At 45.8% G+C, this 21690-nt stretch overlaps 1 protein-coding gene across 1 annotated transcript in view; it reads left to right on the forward strand.

The window, feature by feature from the left end:
- The window catches only part of LOC133344936 (thrombospondin type-1 domain-containing protein 7B-like), a 381310-nt gene that overhangs the window by 77158 nt on the left and 282462 nt on the right, over window positions 1-21690 (forward strand). Inside the window, 1 exon segment of the mRNA XM_061555265.1 lies at window positions 1775-3598. Within this exon segment, the coding sequence (XP_061411249.1) occupies window positions 3124-3598 (475 nt within the window). The 5' untranslated portion in view covers window positions 1775-3123.

The following is a 21690-nucleotide window of genomic DNA, read 5'->3' on the forward strand; positions in this document are numbered from 1 at the left end:
ACTTTGGGATTGAAAATACAATGTCCTAACCATTCTACCATGCCAGCACCTGGATTATTCAGATTTTTTTTCGATGTTGTAATTACAGAGGCCAGTGCTTTCGATGGGAACTTTAGTGCACATCCTTGTGTTTGCATGGCCATTGTTCATAATGACAGGGCAAATTCACAAAACAAATCTGGGCAATTTAGAGAAAATCAAAATAAATAATTGATTATTTAATTAATATCGTCATTATTACACTTGTTTTTCCAGATTAAACTAACTCAGCCTCATGACTCTTTCAGGAAGGTCCAGGCAGGTATTCTTAGTCAGGAGCAATGGTTGTTTTGTATATTCCAATTGAATTATTTGCAGTTAATACATTCTTTGGAAATTTAGGATCAAGAAGCCTGCACACATTGGCCTACTCTTGCAAGTTACATCAAGGGATCTCTAACGTCCACTGTCAAGAAGATGGCGCGTATTTTTACAATGAGTACACCAGCAATATTAACCAGGGTGGCCACTAGATTTGAACAGCAAACGTCAGACGAAGTTACTGCCCAATACTTCCCCTATATTGTAGACCCACAGACTATCTCCGAATTCATTGCTTCGATCCGTATTAACCTGGTGCACTCTATCGTAGCATTAAGTCATCTGCTGCCCAGGTTAGGTTGACGCAGTCATGTATGCGGGTTGCACGTGATGCTGCTTCCCTATGTTTACTCCCGCGATTCAAGTTCGGGTTTAGCATGTTGGATTAATCCGTGATACTAGGTGTGCTTGCTTAGCAGCATGACTCATGCCATTGGGAGTGAATGTCTTATTAAACCGCCTCTTTCTCCAGCAGCGCCTTCCTGGAACCTGCAGATATGTGAAGTTAATGGAAAAACCTAAATTAACTTTCCTTATGGTGCGTATGAGGTCACAGATTTATTTGTGTATGAATATTTCACATTGTATTTGTCGAGCAGAGCTCTTGTGTTTGCATTGCTTGCGTGTGTTGCTTTAATGTTTTCATGCAGAGGAAAACAAGCGGCTTTAACATGGTGCGAAATAAAGAAACCACTTTAGGTCTGCCATGCAAAAGATAGACTATCACAATGGCTTCTTCTACAGTACTAAGTGAATATGAATATACTAAATCGGTAATTCATGAATTTAAATAAGACAAATGGGAATGTGGTGATTTCTATGACTCAGATGAAGTGTGCAGCAAATAGGAGAATGATCAGGGGATACTTGGGGGGAGTGTGTAGATGGGGGGAGGAGAGAGGTGTGGGAGAAAGATGGAAGGGTTAGAGATGCTGTGCTGGGGTGTACCCATAAGTGATTGATGAAGGCCTGGAGGAGGGAGGGTTTGCTGATGCTATTGGAAAAATCCGTACAAAACGTACATACCTCCGGGGTGGTCAAAATGAAGGGCAATGAGATGAGGGCACGATTGGGGCAGCAGAGAGGTCAGGCCACTGAAGCAAATATTATGCTGTGGTTTGAGCTACCTTTGTACTCATCCATGTAAAGGGATGCTGAGGGTTTGTAAAAACTACAGAGAGTTGCTGCTGAAAACATGGGGAATGTGTGTTTCATAATGTGAAGGAAATTGAGAACAGAAATTTCTCAATGTCATTCTCAGTGTTTCTCTCCATTGCCCTGCCGTGTTCTTAAATGGGTTTATTACGTGCATACTGAGTCACCTTTATTTTGAGACTCCAATCAACTGATATTTGCTTTGATGTTCCACACTCCCCCTTTGTCACCCCTGTGCCTCTGCCTCTTCTTCCACCAGCCCTCACACCTCCACACGTGCTCCTTTCCTTTGTTCCTTAGGTGAAACCCAAGCCCATTGCGAATGAAGGTTCCACGCTGAGATTGCGCTTTTGGGGACACGACGACGTGTTGCCTGATACACGCGCTCCGTTACCCTTTCATGTGGAAGCTGACTACAATCACAGCATGCTCCGCAAAATAGTAAAGTGTCTGGGAATGAAAGCATATAATTTATTTTTGTGCCTCCGATGCCAGCCCTGCCGTCTGATGAGGGGAGGTGGAGGGAATGCTTGAAACAGTGCATGGATAACTAGTGCAAGCCGGGAGATCTGTTCCCTGCCCACAATCCCACTTCCACCAACTCCGCGGTGGATGGCTCTGTCTAGCTACAGCTCACCGTATCGTCCGGTGATTCCAGCTCAACACACGAGCACCTCTGAAGGACTTTGACGTCAGCCCTCATCACGACATCAACTCATTACAAAATACTCCTTTGCTGCTTGCAAAATAAATCAAATATTGCTACGATGTTCCATTCCTATCCACTGTATAACAAAAAAAATGCTATATTATATAGAGTGCAATGACTATTATTGGGCTTGTTATTTGGATTACAAATGCATACGTCATTAAAGTTTTCATATGCAAACCCGAAACCAAATATTTATTTGCAGCCATCTAACTCTGCAAGTATTAATCCTTGAAGACGCGTGCACACATTTATAAATGATGGAATGGACGCAGCGATAGGAACGTTGGACGAACTGTGCCAGCACACTGAATGGAATGTGGTAAACAGTGTGAAGCCATTTTGCGTATTTGATGGAGGCAGCAGCATCACCTGCAGGGAGCCTGGCTAGAACGTCCTGAAGGCGTTTCCCTCTCCCTGTACACGTGTGCCTGCCTGGTGCCGGAGTGCGTGACGGAGACTTTAAGGACAAATGTGTTTTTGAACCGGGGGTGGGGGGTGGAGGAGACACATCTTGCTCAACATGTCACTTTCTTGTCTCCTCCTCCAGCTGTGAGGGTTGTGAAGAGGGAGATTGAGTAATTTTGAGCCGGCCATGCTCATCACCTGCAGCGCATTTGCCGCTGCATCTTTCTCACATATACAAGATGCACAGCTAAACCGGAGATTATCTGCGTTCCTCGCGTACTGGCCGTAACTGCTGCTTTGACGTACCATGGAGGCTTACAGGAGACAAGTGGACTACAACCTGACATCTGCATTGGGCCAACACGGAGCTCGGATTTTTTTTTAAAGCTGGGATACATCTGCATTGTCGTCACAACACCAAACGTGCCTGCTTATTTGCCATTGGACCAACACCTATCGCTTCACGCGTTAACAGTCGGCCCCGATACGAGATGCACGTGAGTTTCCAAATTAACAAAATAACCACGGTTGTTTCTTTAAATCTGGGCACGGACACCACCTTTCCGTGGCCTTGGGATACCACAGAGCATTGTGTCTGTTGGCCTCACTGCCCTGGCTGCCCTGCTGTGCTGGCCATACAACCACCACCCTCGCTCTCCGCCACGCTTGCCACATACGCGCCCGATGGGACTGCACCATCCGACGCCACTCGTCCCAGCCACCGCGCAAGCCTGGGCACCACCGTGAGGCCCACGGCGGCTCTGCCGATGGGGGCGCAGCGATCGAACGGGCCTGGGAGCTCCTCCGGAGTGGCTCGTGCCTCTCACCACGCTATGCCACCTCCGCTGTCGCTGCCACCGTCGCTATGTTCCCCGTTGCTCGTGTTGGCTACAGTCTTCGCTCTGCTGCCCCTGGCCTCTGCACTTGGCCCCCCAACGCAGAGCTCCCCCAAGCTGTGGATGAATGGTGAGTCACTCAGCGGCACTGCCAGACCCAGAACTCAAACAATTATTTAAAAATATATATAACAACTAAAGGCTCAGCGAGAGTGCTTAGGGTTATTAGTGCTCAGAGTGGGAAAAAATCAATGTTAAATTACGGTTTTCAATAAGGACATAAGGATTGTCCTATACATGTTTGTATGTTTTTAAGGCAATGAAATTGGAACTAATTCGGTTGTAATGTTATGGTATTTAATGAATCTGTTAATTTATACCTCAAGTGAACTTGATAGAGTACAGCATTCAAAAGTGAAACACCTAAAACTGGAAAATGGTTATAAAAACGTATGTTTTATATTTAAAAGAAAGCGTAATGTGTGTGCATGTGACGCACATGCTGTCAACTATGGTCAAGGTATCAAATAGTGCTGGCAGTGTTGAAGCCAAGTGATACATGTGAGATGTACACAAATAGCACGCTCTCCCACCAATCATACAAGCACAACCTTGCCACGACACACACTGACAATTCTGAAACTTAAATGTATTTTAAAAGATTTGACTGATCCAGATTTGCAAATAGAAACGGCATTGAAAACGACACTGAGTAATCTCTCTTAAGCAACACTACCAAGCCCGCGATGTCTACATTGGATGATGAGCTACATTACGTTGACACGTAAAAGTGATTAGAGTAAACCAAACATTTTAAAGAATACAATTTTGTTCATTATTAGATATAAACAAGGTAGCGAGCCCAAAAGCGGGTGAATTGAGTGTCTGAAATTACCTGCAGATTATGAGAGGAATCTAAAGAGAGAAAGACCTCTGGATTTTGTATGGGTGGAAAAAGGATAAAGGGACCTGATTAAATCGATTAAGGTGGTCCATGTCACACATTACTGGAACACTCGGTAGCAATGGGTCAAATTTCGATTTAAAGCTTTCGTGACTGCAGGGATTCATCTTCTTGGTTCTTTCGGTAAAGTCACGTAGAAGGGAAGTAATAAAATAATAAAAATAAAAATAATAAAATAATTCTCACGACGTTTCGGCCACAACGCAAGCAACCGTCCTCAGTTGAAAACCAGGTCTGTCGAGGCGACAGCGTCTGAATGAAACAGCACCATGCTTGGAGCATATATTTAAGCTGGGTTGGAAGGGGGGAAAGGGCGCCTTGACAAAATAATTTGCATATCAAGAGGAATTTAGCATATTTATGGGAAATGCAGGTATGTGATTAGTACTACTTATGCCTGTGCATTATGCAGGATTAGCAGCATCAAAGGAAGGGGATAGGGGTAGCATTAATAAAGGGAAGGAGTGTTAATAGTATGTAGCTGCAGTAACTAAAACCACCACGTAAACAACTAAAGTATAAACTACATACTATCATCAGTATATTTATGCCATTTATTGTGAAAATTCCGTCAGTTCCTATGATTGCTTTTTCATTGCCTTCATGGCTTTATTTTGGTGATTTCGAAAAGTGTATTGGTTTAGCCATGTTTGTGTTGTTGTAGTACAGAGTTAGACTGATGGCCTTAATCTAAGTTGTCTTGTGGTTGTTGTTGTTGTTTGACTTGCATCCCACTGGGATTTTTGCACACAGCGTTGGTGTACGGTGTTTTTTCTGCAATATTTTTTGCTGTCTTTTCTTGGATTTTCTGTTTGCACTTAGTCACATATTCACTTTAAGATGTTTTTTTGTTCATGTTTTTGTTTTTTGTTTGTTGCGGTTGCACCCGATTCAAGAGCTGAATGGCTCACAGGGCTATACCTAATAAATGAACTTGAAATGAACTTGAACTTGATACTAAATATACTCTACAATAAGCTGAGTTACTAACAGTAAGTAATACATTACAATTCTACGCCGTAAAAATATATATATAATATGCTTCCATCTAAACTTTATTCTCTTACATCACACGAGTCTACACCGTACTATATACTGCCATAGACAAACCCAACATTAAATTACATACTGTATTGCTATAAACCATTGTAATATTACACTATGTATTATTCTACCCACCCTAATGTATATCACACTGCTGTATATTCACTATACAATTACGATACTATATATTGCTTAGTACATTGTATTAAGCATATACATTTTTATACTATTTGTTATTATACATTGTACCGTTGACCGTCGTGTGAAAGATACTAAGAGAAAGAAACAAAATATGTCAATAGGAGAGTAGTGATGGGAAACTTGCAGTGGAGCAAAGAATCCATTCCCTGTGGAGAATACAATGCCAGTGAGTGGCACGCGGTCTGAAAGTCACCGTAAACGTGAACACAATCAGTTAAGATCCAAAATGGTTGATTACGTCCTTCCAATGATTGCTAAGCCAGAATCCATCTTCTCGGTTGAAATTGTCTCTGTGTTTGTATATGTGGATCGCCTCATGAACGAATCTCTCATGGTAGTCAGATGGCTTGCAGATAACCTCTGTCTTGGAGAAGTCAATATCATGTGAGCACACTGAATTGTAACAGTGATCTGCCACGGATGAGGTATTTGTCCTACCGTGTTTCAGGTCTGCTTTATGTTCACGGATGCAGTCCGAGACATGTCGTTTGGTTTCCCCAATGTAACTGCTACCACAGAGGAAACTTAGTTTGTAGACGCCAGGGTACTGTATGTCTGGAACCACATCTTTTACAGACGGGACCAGATCACGGATTTTATGTACTGTGTTGAATCGGACCTGGATCTTGTGTTTAATCAGGATTTTGGAGATCTTTTTTGTGACCCCAGCAATGTAGGGTAAGGTGATGGTCTTGAAAGGCTCCTCAAACAGGATCCTTCTTGATGGTTGGAGTGATGGCTTTGCATAAGTAGTACTAATCACATACCTGCATTTCCCATAAATATGCTAAATTCCTCTTGATATGCAAATTATTTTGTCAAGGCGCCCTTTCCCCCCTTACAACCCAGATTAAATATATGCTCCAAGCATGGTGCTGTTTCATTCAGACGCTGTCGCCTCGACAGACCTGGTTTTCACCTGAGGACGGCTGCTTGCGTTGTGGCTGAAACGTCGTGAGAATTATTTTATTATGTTTTATTTTTATTATTTTATTACTTCTCTTCTACGTGACTTTACCAAAAGAACCAAGAAGATGAATCCCTGCAGTCACGAAAGCTTTAAATCGAAATTTAACCGCCTCTACGGGGAGGGTTTCCACATAACTTTGAGATCCTTCAACAAGCTCCGGGATAAGAAGGCTCAGCTAATCGAGTCTCTCACCTTTCTGAAGAGATGCCGCGACTCTAAGGTAATACCAAACGCATTTACACCAACATCTGCTGCTGTAACTTCTTGTAATGCGAAACGAATTCTGTCTAGAACTAGCTTAGCTCTTATCTCAGAGAAAATCAGACTTACGCGCACCGAACTAGATCAGTTAGACAAGACACTCTACAAATCACACTTATCTTTGAGTGCAACAATGTCCACATCGGATTGGGAACATGTAGACAAAATGACTGCTTCTTCAGCGGCCGCTATGTTTACTAAATAGAAGGACAACTTGATTTCCAAATTCAACCGCCTCTCAAACAAGAAACCGGACCCACACATTGAAAAGCTAGATGTTAACAAAGTCGTAATTAATCGCAGTAACAGTTCTATTTCTGAAGGTCTGAAATCCGTTTTAGCTAAAGGACTAAACTTTGCAGTCACACCTAGACACATACCAGTTAATGATATAATTGCTCGAGTAGATGTAGCTCTCAAGGGCCTGAGTCACATCGCTGCAGACGTAGCAAAATCTGAAATCTCTGCAACCCTCAAAAACGCTAAGATGCCAGCTAGCAACATCAGCAAAGATGAGCGTTTTGAATTAGCTCAATTAAAAAAGAGGGATGACATTGTCATCCTCTCAGCCGACAAAGGCAATGCCACTGTCATCATGGACAAAACAGAATACAACAACAAAATCCAAGAACAACTCAACGATGGCAGCTATACAAAAATAAAAAGAGACCCCACCAACAGCCTCGTCTCAAAAACCAAGCAAATCATTTCTGATTCAACCGCATTAATTGATCAGACCAAACAGTTCTCGTTGAAACCTTCTGCAGCCAGGCCACCAAGATTATACGGCTTGCCAAAGATACATAAAGAAGATACACCTCTTCGTCCCATTGTCTCTACTATCAACTCCCCCACCTAAAAATTGGTTCGTTTTTTGTCTGAAATCCTACGGCCTTTCACTGGAAAAACCACTTCTGCGGTACTAAACTCTACTGACCTGGTATCGACAATCAATGGGATTTCCCTGTCTCCAGACGACCTGCTTGTCAGTTTTGATGTGGTTTCCTTATTCACCAAGGTTCCTGTACCTGACACCATCGCAATCATTGAAGACTTGGTTCATCAAGGACTGAATGCTGGGGTACCCCCCCTGGTGAGACACTGCTTAACCAATACATACTTCACCTGGAATGGAACTTTCTACAAGCAAACTGAGGGCACCCCAATGGGCTCCCCCCTATCTCCGGTTGTAGCCAACATCTTCATGGAGAAATTTGAGACTGACGCCATCCAGATTGCCACTCTACGCCTGACCTTATGGAAGAGGTACGTAGACGACACTTTTGTCATCTGGCCACATGGCCGGCCTGCTCTAGACCAATTTGTCGACCACATCAATTCCATACATCCAGCCATCAGATTCACCATGGAAGTCGAAAAAGATGGCAAGCTACCCTTTTTGGATGTCCTAATTAAAAAGAGACCTGATGGTTCAATGAGCCACTCTGCCTACAGAAAAGCCACCCATACGGATGCTTACCTAAAACCGGATTCCCATCACCATCCATCCCAGAAGAATTCCCTCATCAAGACTCTATACCATAGAGCCCAATGCATCTCCGACCAGGAACACATTGCCAGTGAACTCAAACACGTACGCCAAGCTCTTAAGGCTAATGGTTACTCCGACTACACAATCCGCAAAGCCATCACTCCAACCATCAAGAAGGATCCTGTTTGAGGAGCCTTTCAAGACCATCACCTTACCCTACATTGCTGGGGTCACAAAAAAGATCTCCAAAATCCTGATTAAACACAAGATCCAGGTCCGATTCAACACAGTACATAAAATCCGTGATCTGGTCCCGTCTGTAAAAGATGTGGTTCCAGACATACAGTACCCTGGCGTCTACAAACTAAGTTGCCTCTGTGGTAGCAGTTACATTGGGGAAACCAAACGACATGTCTCGGACCGCATCCGTGAACATAAAGCAGACCTGAAACACGGTAGGACAAATACCTCAGCCGTGGCAGATCACTGTTACAATTCAGTGGGCTCACATGATATTGACTTCTCCAAGACAGAGGTTATCTGCAAGCCATCTGACTACCATGAGAGATTCGTTCATGAGGCGATCCACATATACAAACACAGAGACAATTTCAACCGAGAAGATGGATTCTGGCTTAGCAATCATTGGAAGGACGTAATAAACCATTTCGGATCTTAACTGATTGTGTTCACGTTTGCGGTGACTTTCAGACCGCGTTCCACTCACTGGCATTGTATTCTCCGCAGGGAATGGATTCTTTGCTCCGCTGCAAGTTTTCCCCCCACGACTCACCCATTGACACGACGATCAGTGGTACAGTGTATAATAACAAAGAGTATAACATTTATATGCTTAATACAATGTACAAAGTAATATATAGTATCGTAATTGTATAGTAAACATATAGCAGTGTGATACACATTAGGGTGGGTAGAATAATACATAGTGTTATATTAAAATGGATAAGGTTTATAGCAATGCAGTATATAATTTAATGTTGGGTTTATCTATGGCAGTATATAGTACGGTGTATGCTCGTGTGATGTAAGAGAATAAAGTTTAGATGGAAGCATATTATATAATTTTTACGACGCAGAATTGTAATGTATTACTTGCTGTTAGTAACTCAGCTTATTGTAGAGTATAGTAAGTATACTGATGATGCTATGCAGTTTATACTTTAGTTTTTTTATGTAGTTTATACTTTAGTTTTTCTACGTGGTTGTTTAGTAACTGCAGCTACATACTATTAACATTCCTTTCCTTTGTTAATGCTACTCCCTGCACCCTCACTTGGTGCTGCTGATCCTGCATAATGCAAGGGCATAATAAGACTTTGAAACCCCCCCGCCCACCTCCTACGCATTTCCCATGAATATGCTAAATTCCTCTTGATATGCACATTCTTTTTGTTAAGGCGCTCTTCTTCCACCTCCAACCCAACTTATATATAAGCTCCAAGCTTGGCAGTGTCTCATTCTTCACCTGAAGACGGCTGCTTGCATTGTAGGCGAAACGTCGTGAGAATTATTTTATTTTATTACTAGCATAAGTACCCGGCGTTGCCCGGGTGAAAAATATATTTCTTAATAACCTTACATATATACACAGATGGGCTGCTACCCCTGCCCCCCCCCCCCCCCAGCCACGATCTCCTCGGCCGCTGTGCAGTAATATGTACGGCCTATAGTGTGGTGGGGTGTCGAGGCCTAGTACCGTGCAGAGCCTCCGGCCTCGCCTAAATTGCCCACCCGGCTGAGGCTGGGTACGGGTTCCATTCCCCCCCCCCCCTGCGCTACAATAATACTGTCTAATCGCTATAATTTTATTATCTACCGACCCTATAATAGTAATTGCACACATTGGGGTGGGGGGGGGGGGAGTGAAGAGGACGTGAAACTTTGATGAATTTACCTCAGAGTCGCGTGGCGGGTGTCGAGGCCTAGTACCATGCAGAGCCTCCGGCCTCGCCTGGATTGCCCACCCGGCTGAGGCTGGGTACTGGGTCCGGTACCCTCCCCCCCCCCGCGCTACAATAATACTGTCTAATCGCTATAATTTTATTATCTACCGACCCTATAATAGTAATTGCACACATTGTGGTGGGGGGGTAGTGAAGAGGACGTGAAACTTTGATGAATTTACCTCAGAGTCGCGTGTTAATGCGTGGCATATTTTTAACGGGAATTAAAAATGGCGTCCACCCCGCAGCGAATGCGTCGCTACCCGTTGCCAGGGGCAACCGCCGTCCAATGAAACTGCGTATGGTCCGGCCACACAGACACACACACAGACAGACCGACAGACAGACAGATTTGCGATTTTATATATATATAGATGTTTTATTTTTATTATTTTATTACTTCCCTTCTACGTGACTTTGCGGAAAGAACCAAGAAAACAAACACTTGCTTACATTGCTGGTTTACACAAACACCAATCCTCTAAAAATGTACAACTTTGAGAAAAGTAACAAATTTCAGAGATAGGATTTCTTAAGCATAGTATGCTAAAAAGTTGAAGGACACAACTTAAAAACACAACATATTGTGCGTATGTAGGATATTTATTGAAAGCAGACCTGCAACAACATTTTCAAATCAAGGAGGTAAGTAGGAGCAGGATGGAGTGCTTTTGAAAAATGTAATCGATTATGAAATCAAAATACCAATGTGCCTCAAGCAAAGTTTTTGGTCTTTAAATATTACCTTCTATGAGTTTCGTACCTACTGTGACATGAACGTTGAACATGGAAGTAAAGTTGAAATGTATGCATAGAAACATGGGGTAAATAAATGCTGGGAATTTTCTACATGACATAAATTTAAACACTACGATCAGATATCAAATGGGCTTCTGTGGAACACGTTGCTCAATGGGATGATGGCAGGACGGCGGAATGGCAGCCAAAGGAGCGAACTCACCCAGGAAGAACGACCACCATTGAGATGGAGCCATGCGATCAGTTCTTGTACAGAAACGAGATGGAATGTGGGAACACAGGACCATGATAGATGGAAACGATGTGGGGAGGCCTTCATCCAACGGTGAATTTAAAATGGTTGTTGATGATGCAGAGGGGCAGTGCAATACAGTGGGTACTTTTGCGAACAAAACAAAGCAATATAAAAATACTTAGTTCCATTCTGTTGATATTTAATACAGTAATAATAAAGTTATTTTTTTCAGAGGCTCGACGTCCACCCCACCGCCCTCACTAGGCAGGTGGGTGCGACATCCGCCCGTTCCGCTCCCTCCTCCACCGCGATGGTCGGCTCCCGCTGGGCCCCCGCCGCGCGAGCACCCTCTCCGAGGGACATCCTCGTGCCGCTGGCTTTGGAGCCACACGGAGTTATACCACGCGCTCTTGCACCCCACAGCTATCACTAACAAAGGGGGCCGTGAACACGCTCGCACCTGCGATCCATTACCTCGTAACGCGCGCCCGTGCACACCGCAGCTATCGCTCACACCTGCGAGGGATTACGTGTTGACGCGCACGCCACGGTCCCACGTCGCTCCACACAGAAATCACAGACACCCCATCTATGATCTGTGCTAACTTTTATTCTCGGCGCAAACCCCGCACTACCTGGGGGGGGGGGGGGATATTTTGCGAGAAGAGCCTAGCCTACTGCTGCCTCAGTCCCCAGATTCTCAAATGCCCTACCACGTACCTCGTAGTTGTATTCATGGCGTCGCACGGACACTGTGAGAGTCGGAGGGAAGAGGACGACAAAACCTTGCCCATCACTGCCTCGTAGCAGCACTCGCTGGCATCACACGGATGCTGCGAGCGGCTCGAGAAGGCAGGACGACAGGGGGGGGGGGGGTATTGGCGAACAAGATGTTAAAGAAGAGTCTCCTTTGAATGGCCTCAGGCTCCCCTTTTATGCCCGTCACTTCAAAAACCCGGGGTCGCGTTGAACCGCACGGCCAATCGTGTGCCTACCTGTGATGACAGCCTATTTGTGTATCATTCACCCTTGTTAATCCAGAAAGACGCCCGACTGGCGAATACACGCCCTGCGAGTGTGTATTCTGTATGGGGGTCGGGCGTGGTCGTGGTACTGCGATAAACCTGATCTCTTGGTCTGCCCTTCTCGCTTAATATTCCACCCCAGCCCCCCCCGATGTCGTGAATGACTCATTGTGGCTGGCCCGGTGAACCTTTTTGCGCTTATTGAATATTAAGCCAACTCAGGGGCACCGCAATGTAATCTGTTCTGCAAGTGTCGGCCAATCTCCTAGCACGGGGAAACCATGGGACTTTCCTCCTAGGGACTCTTCGGATTAACACCCGTTGTGCCAGGCAATCCCCCACCAGGCCACTACATGTGTGCGCTGCGTGTGTGTGCTCAGTGTGAGGGCCCAGGGGGTGGGGGGGTCGAGGGGCTTGCAGAGTTGCTTCGAGGCCGTGGCACCACAATGCCCTAATCCAGAAGTAAATAGAACATAGCTGAGGATGATGCCATACAGTGGCACAATGTCCGTGCAAACACGTGCTCTGCCCTGTTTGATTGGGCGCGTATGATAGCCTTGGAGCACATGCTTACATAGGAATGCAATGCGCACGGGGTGGATCATGCTTTTAGGGTTTGGTGGAAGGGCCCAGGGGGAGATTTGGTGTGTTATTTATGCTTTTTAAATCTCATGTTGTGACATTAGCAGTACAGAATGCTGAGCAAACATGTCACGGGACTGGGAAGCTGAGAAGAAGCAGTTAAAATGGGATTATGGGTTCAGAGGAGGGTGGAGGAATATGCTGGGGGATAGAAATTAGGTCTGACAGAGACAGTTGCATTTCGGAGGTAGAGATATCGAGTTGGCTTGGTGTTGAGGTGGTTCTACGGCTCACTGGCTCATAAGTATCATATGCACACTCTTTGGTTATTTCGGTAAAGTCACGTAGGTGAAAAAATCAAATTAAATAAATACATTAAATTACGACGTTTCGGGCACAACACAAGCGCCCGTCATCATCTGGGACAACCACAGCAAGAAAAAAATTACTTGCAGTCACGAAAACTTCAAATCTAGAAAGTATCATATGCCCATGGTAGATCACCGTGGCAGAGCCTACTGCTGGTGTGTCTGAGCAACTAAGCGACTAGCTAGCAGCAGACAGTGCATTTATCTAATTTCTACAGTGAGGAAGTGGTTTAAATACATTCGCGAATGACTGCATAGAAACCACATTGATAAAGGTTGTTTTTCTCACGATGTGTTAAAACACAAGTTGTGTCGCCTGAGATATTTACATGTACATTAGAGTCAAGGGGTGAAATGTCAAGATTGTAGAAAGAGGGGTCTAATGAAGAGATATTAGAACGTATTCTGTTTGTGTGTGTGAAGTTAATACAAAAAATTGCAATGTTGCTTTGTGGACACAACTGGGTGGTGGATTGGTTAGATCATGCAGCTTGCAATCAGAAGGTTGATAGTTTAAATCCTGGTCAGGGATCAAATAAGCCATTCATCCAATTTGTGGAAAATTAGTAATGTCCTTGAGATAAACTTGTCCTCGGTGTAGGAATGTGGAATTCCCATCAATGGCTCAATCAGTAATTATACCCATGTTAATGTTCATTATTATAACTTAATATTTCTGCTGTTGCACGCCTCCCATTCAATGCATATTGAGGAGCCAAAGCAAAGAGGCATTTTATGAAAGTACCCATGAAGGAAGTGATGTTAACCCAAACAGTAATGCACAGAAGATGAGCATCTTTCCAAGTTCAACATAATAGGAAAGCACTTTGAATACTCGACTTTCGTCTCTAGGAAATTAAATGTTTGGAAAAATCGCTCATACACATGGACAGTTGGAAAGCATTTCAAATATTACCACGAGTAACAATGAACACTGCAATATTCAGAGCAAATTGTAAATGTCGTGGATTTGATCTCCAACACACCGGTGTGCTGTACTAGTAACGATTTGGCATGTTCTGTTTACGTGCAAACCTTACTAGTTGGCTGTGGCGGATTTAACGCATTTATATTTACGCTATCTAACACAAAAAACCTGTATTGTGGATGATATGGGTCATGAAAGCCTATGTGTTATATATTCAGATCTATTTGTTTCTTTAAAATGTACATAGTTTGCAGAGTGCATAAGTAATTATATTGTTGTATTTCTGTTTGATCAGCATTGGGATTAACTAAATACACTCCTAAGTAAATTACTTACATAAAGTAATGCCTTACAATGTCAGGGCCATGTGCAAAGGTGGTGTCTTCTAGTGATAATAATAATCCAAAAAAAACGTACTCTATTTAATATATTTTTAGAGCAGCTTGAAACTAATTGAGACATTTAAATTCACTTTGTTTAACAAAATCAATTAATAATCAAATGATTAACTATCCCTAACGTTAATTGGATTTTAATTGTGTCGTTGTGTAAACACCAACATTTTTTTCGGATGCGAATGCCCAGGGAGGGTGCCTTGTCGTTGCAAACGTGTTTCATAATTAGCGCTGAGTCCCCTATGATGCCTCTGAAAGGGATGGCTTATCTGTGCTTGCGTGTAAAGTGAGGGGGTAGTAACTGTTAAAAGTTGAGTATGGGGCTTGGCTGGGCACTGTGGCCGGATGAAGCGACTTTGGTGGCAGAGGAATAACTATTTTTTCTGGATTTGTTCAATGTTGCCTCCTTTCCTTCCCATTTTCATTCACAGTCCCCATAATTGTAGCGGATTTTCTTCACGATTCACCAAAAACTCTATATTTTCCGGATTGATACTGCCCTGCAATGAAAACATATAATAAGCAAAATTTCAGGTAATGGCCCTTTTATAGCAGGGAGATCAATCTCTGCTATGAACCTCTCTGCTCTGAACAAGGGCCATTTCCTGAAACGTCACTTATTATAAAGTGTATATATTTGTTTTCCTTTGGAGATGGATGTTTTTGACAAACGTGAGTTTGTGTTAATTGTACTTGGGCACCACTGCCAATGCATTATCACAATTTTGTTTGTTTCATAATTAGGCAGCCATTCATGGGCAATGGGAGCTTACCAAAGCTATGAACTCAAAATAAGCAGCATGATGACAGTGGGAACTGGGTGCATTGGTGGAAGAGGATGCAAGGCAGAATATCTCTCAGCAGGTGTATGAGGGAGAGACTGGTGCCTTTGTGTTGATGAGATTTTGTAGCAGCCTGCATATTGAGTACCCTAAGATATGAATGAGACTAAAGCTTCAAGATTTTGGCTGAAGAGTTGCAGATGCATAATACTGAGTTGAAATTATAATTTCTGAGAGTTGGGAGTATGAGGTTTAAGTTGGGTGATTATAGGTGTGGATTGTTATGACATGACTGATAGCTCGGTAATGTTATATTTTGACTTTTCCTCATGATTTCTTTAAAAGCTCCTGTGGAAAAATTCAGTGTGTTGGCCACTGATATGTAAATACGATGTACTCGACAAACCAACCTACATTACACTCTCACAGACACATGCAAATATGTGTTGTACAGCAGGCAAAGGTAGGAATTGCCTACTAAACACTCAAAGACTTTCCTTACCTAATTAGCTGAGTAATTATTGTTATTATGTAGGCTAGTATGTAATTGGCTATAACTTGATGTCCAATTTGCCAACCAAATGATTTACAGCAGTTATCCACAATGTAGGAGCATGCACACCCTTGCATATTTTCACACACATGGACACACTCGCGCATTTACTCACACCCCATACACAAAGATCCCTCATATTGCCTTAACAGACTGTTGGGGCAAGTGTTGTTATCAAAGGCTGGTACAGCACACAAGGGGGTGAGTGACCAACACCACATCCAGTCGCCTTTGTAACCCTCGTGGTGATGTTTACACACTACACCAGGTACTCATTTGAGGCTGAGTCGACCTAGGGGAGGCCCAGAACCAGTTCAGATTATCATCACTGGTGTCGACCGTGAGCAGGAATTTAACCCGGGTCGCCGGGTTCGTAGCGCAGCATGCTAACCGCTATGCCCTTGCACCTTCACCCTCGCACACACACACTCGCACACACACACATATGACGTGCAGTAGCCGGCTAACAGTCACATCTGCCCACACTCGACAGGCAAGTTCTCAAGTGCATTTGACGTGAAATTCATTCGCAGCTGTCACACTATTATCATTCCCAAACACCATGCTATTCCATGCCCGCAGGGACAAGGAGCAGAATTAAAAAGTGCCAGTAATATGTGCTGATTTATTTTAGTTTTGCCTTCATTTAATTAAAAAAAATGTACGGAAAGTGCCAATCTGTGGCACAATGACAATGCACATGAAGGAGGCAGGCTGTCAGAAGTGGCCGTGTGACTCATGAGACTAATGCTTTTCCTTATGTCAGCCATATGCGTATAATATCCAGGTTCATATCTTGGCTTTCCATTCGAGATGAGTGAGCTGACAGTTTTAGTCAGGTAACCAATAACTGCACAACTGCCTTTGGGACATGAATAACTTTTTTTTATTCCACTTAATCCATTCTCGTCCAGCTTTGAGGGTAACATTTTGACATTACTTATAGGATGATTGACACATGGTGAACCGTGTCCCCTTTATAGCACGAAGGTTGGCTGTAAAAGGCGCACACCGGAATGGTATTGGATACAGCTTTGGGATGTACCTTCCACGTTCATTCACCAGTGAGATGCTCCACTCGATATGTTAGTAGTGATACTGATAATGATGACATCATTTGTTGTGATGGAAATAATCATTGATTATGATTGATGGGGTTGAACTGTAGTGCACTGGTTAGTGGATTGCACTGTGAATGTGGCAACGTCAAGGGTGACATCAGTAGCGAGTGATATCTGAACCGGTCCTGTATGGCCCCCTTCACCGACTCACAATGGCCAGTGTGGTGAAGTATGGTTCAACAACCATACGTGACTAAAGTCCATTAAAATTTGACGATGAGAACGATGGCATGGAGCATATCCACCGATCCCCTGCCATTCACCCCGCATTTCCATTTCAATTGCAACCACTCATAATATGACCACCAAATGCAGCGTTTATTGGGTCTTTTCTCTTATTCAAGTAATTTGAACAATAAATTATTGCCACACAACTTGTCCTTTGTCGTACCCATCGCGATTCAGTCGCGGCTCAATAAAAAAAACGAGGGAAAAGTGTGGTAGGCCTTATAGCACCTCTACTGGCTGTAGAGATCACGTCATCCCATTACTAAAAACAGATGAATAAAAAAAACTAGTACATAAAAACGTAATTCTATGAATGTATCCTGAACGCAAGAATCAATATTATTGATGAATCGATGTGTTGAATTGATGTGTTATTAATTGATGAATCGATGTGATGTGTTATATATGTGCAGCGATATCTATATATTCTCTCATCCAGCAATCAACAAAAGTTAAGTAAAATAAGTTATATCTTCATATAGATAGAATACGTTTAAGGCCACCATAGCAATACTGTTAAATGGGAAGACAGGGCAAGCTATAACATGTGCGTAAACTAGGCCAGCTGGAACCTTTGAGAATATGTTCATTTGGCTGTAACTGAACGGGCTTAAGAGGAATGGGGGCTGTGTAGATGATAGTGCATTAGTTTCCTGAGCCTGCTGATCCATTTGATTAGCATGAGACTTTTAGGTCAATGACTGTTGAGCATTACGTAACCAATTAGTCACCAATATAGGACTGCAATGCAGACATCAACAATGCTTGCTAACTACAAGTGTGTGAGCTGGCTTATTGAAATTAAAGAAAAGTCAAAACAATGCATCTGGTATTCTCGAAACAGATTACAGAACATTTTTAAAGAACATAGCATTTATATTGACATCGTAGAGTTGTTTGCAGCAATTTATATCGTGATGAATGTAGCAGTTGTAAGTAACATCATGTTGATGTACATCAATCGCATACAAGATGTACAAATAATATATTTTACCTGCAGTACATTATTTAATAGATGTGTAGTGTAATAGTGCCAGCTGTTGGACAGTAGCGGCAGCTGTGGTGGACAGCCAGTATACACGCCGGTAAGCGTGAGCATGGATGTGTTGGCAGAGTGGAGGAACTAGTGCAAGGGTAATGGAGGACCCCATCTGGAGGCCCCTGAAACCTGCTAGCGGGTTCGAGAAGGGAGGCGAGGTCAGGGCGAAGCAAGGCCGCGCTGGTAGCATAAAAGGAGCCGAGAACGGGAGCTCGAGGCTGCCGGTTCTAGGAATGGACTCGTCTCGTTGTTGCTGTCATCTCGTCACCGTTGTCGCTAATTGTCTCCGCTAGATATTACACTACGAAGGATACTAGTTGGCTATCTCAGTCAACGCCATCAGTGTTTGACGGCTAGTGTTGTGTACAGGCTAGGCTAAGCTACTGTGGAGTGTGGACGAGACCATGGAAGTTGTTCATAAACACGTTCCTTCGGAGTGGGCAGGTAGGAACTTAGTTGGACAGCGCATTCGTGCACGACAGACAGACACATAATCCCTGGTGGGCAGTGTGGAAGCTGTTGTTCCTACCTGTACTGTATAAGTGTAGTGTACCGTGTCATGTATAGTGTAATGTGTAGGTTAAACATTGAGTTTTACAAGGGCACCACGGGGTGACCAGCCCCACCCCACCCAGCCCCACCCCACCCACCCCTCCCCACCCTCCCCACCCAGCCCCTCCCCACCCTCCCCTCCCCACCCTCCCCTCCCCACCCAGCCCCACCCCACCCAGCCCCTCCCCACCCACCCCCACCCAGCCCCTCCCCACCCACCCCCACCCAGCCCCTCCCCACCCTCCCCTCCCCACCCAGCCCCTCCCTCTCCACTAGCCCCTCCCCACCCTCCCCTCGCCACCCAGCCCCACCCCTCCTACCCCCAACTGAATCACCTTAAGGCTGGGAATGTTGAAAGAAACACGAGGCAAAAATATCCGCTTTTCTCTTTTCAAGGCTTCCATTTTATGAATGGAGCCACCCTCCCCCCAGTTCCATTTTGTGAATGAAACATCGCCCGTCTCCTCATCAGGCCGAGTCGCGGCGGTGCTCCCCCCCCCCCCACCACTAACCCCCCCTCTACCAACCCCAACCCTCCGCTCCCATTGGTCGGCGCCCGCGAGCCAATGGGAGGGATCTGGTGGGGCGGGGCCATGCACGACAGACAGACAAATAATCCCTGGTGGGCAGTGTGGAACTGTTGTTCCTACCTGTAAGAAGGTGCCTCCTAGAAACTCTGTTTCTGAATCGTTGACACTACAACTGGTGTGACGAGTGGTTGGAAAATTCAGTATACATTAGTATATAAGTAGCAATGTCTAAGTTATCCAGGAAGAGAGGACGAGAACTGCGAGATGGTCATCCCTCTGACAACCCCGGGACCCGGGACCCCGGTTACAAACCCCGTGGGCACGGGAGCAGCGGCTACAGATCAGCGGGGGAGGTGCACCGATACTCAGCAGTCGCAAACCGGGGATGGGTGGCGCGAAGTGGTTAACCGCCTCAACCTGCTCTTCGCGACCGTCGGCCGGCTGGTTGCACAGCTCTCCGTGTCCGCACCTGCCGTCCAGGGGACAGTGAGTAGGCCGCCGGAGCTGCCGCCTGCAGCGGCGATTCCCGTGGCGGAGACCACGTGGTTCCCGGCTGCCATTTTGAGAAAGGAGGGCACGGTGAGGGTGGCGAGTGCCATTTGGCGGGGGCTATGGGACTCACCGGATCTGTCACTTGCAGCGGCGGTTCCCGCGGTGGAGACCTCGTGGTTGCCGGCAGCCATTTCGCCCTTGGAGGGCATGGCGGGGCCGGCGGGTGCCATTTGGCGTGGTCCGCAGGGCTCGCCAGTGCTGCCGCTTGGAGCGGCGATTCCCACGGTGGAGACCACAAGGTTGCCTCGGTGGGATCGCGGGAATGGCCGCTGTAGGTCAACTCCAACTAACTGGTTCACCCGGCTGACGTGGAACGGCCTCAGGGGCACCTGATACCGTGCTGGTTTCTGCCCACACTGTTGACAAGCGCGGCAGCCCTATATCCAGTCGGCCACGTCTTGCATCAGTTTGGGCCATAGATACTGGTGACGCAGGGTCTCCCAAGTGCGCCGTTCCCTATCATGGCCCCCGAGAGGGTGGTCATGCACCAGCCGTAGCAGCTGGGGCCGCACCTGGGCGGGAACACAGATGCACCCCGAGTGCCCGACTTCGGTTAATTCTCACACCACCCCATTCTTTACACACAACTAGGCTTAGAAACCACTCCAGGGTCCCTGTATGGCGACCTTTTCCTCCCGCAGGGCCATCTCCACCGCCGCCAGGTCCGGGTCCCGCTACTGGGCCTGTCGCAGCTGCTCGTCGTCCAGGCCCGGGAACGCATAGCCGACATCCTCTTGGATCTGACTGGGCAGGGCCGAGCAGCCTGTCGAACTCCTGGGTGCGGGCTCCGTGCCCACCAGGCGGCCCACCGGGCCCCCAGCTTCTTCCGCAGGGACCTCTGTGGCACACACAGCACTCTCTCTCAATGGATGGGGGCCTCCTCAGCCCGTGTCTTGGAGCACACTGCGGGTCGCCTTGACATTGCGTCCGCGTTTGCGTGCGTCCGTCCAGCCCTGTACTCGATCTGCAGGTTGTACTCCTGCAGCTGTGTTAGCCACTGGGCCATCTGCCCCCGTGGTTCCTTGGATGTGAGGAGGAACTGCAGAGCATAATGGTCAGTCAGTGCGCACGTGACATTTCCTGCTATACAGATATGGCTGGAACTGCTTACACGCGAAAATCACGGCATACAATTCCTGACGGGTCATGCAATAATTCAGTTTGGCCCTGCTCAGGGTCCGGCTGGCATATGCGATGACCTGCTCCGTCCCATCCTGCACCTGGGACAACACAGCGCCCAGCTCACTGATGAAGGCGTCGGTGTCCAAAATAAAATCTGTGGGAAAGTCAGGGAAAGCCAGGGTGGGGGTATGGGTGAGGTGGTCCTTGAAGGTGGTGAAGGCCATCTGGCAGGCCTCCGTCCACTGATAGGGGTTCTTAGGGGAAGTGAGTAGGGTGGGCGGGCGTGCAATCTCGCTGAATCCCTTTACAAATCGACGATAATAGGTGGTGAGCCCCAAGAATGATCTGATCTCCGTCAGGTTCCTTGGCCGTGGCCAATCCACTACGGCGCGTACCTTCTCTGGATCGGTGCACACCCCTGCCTCGCTGACGCGGTGTCCGAGGTACCCAACCTCGCGCTGGGAAATATGGCACTTACGCGGCTTGAGCTTGAGAGGGCAAACACCGAGCTGTTAGAGTGGCGTGTGTGCAGGGGGTCTACTGTGCCTACCATGG

This window comes from Lethenteron reissneri, chromosome 21 (genome assembly GCF_015708825.2).
Source record: "Lethenteron reissneri isolate LAM-NWPU_2019-01 chromosome 21, ASM1570882v1, whole genome shotgun sequence".
NCBI classification, from domain to species: domain Eukaryota; kingdom Metazoa; phylum Chordata; class Hyperoartia; order Petromyzontiformes; family Petromyzontidae; genus Lethenteron; species Lethenteron reissneri.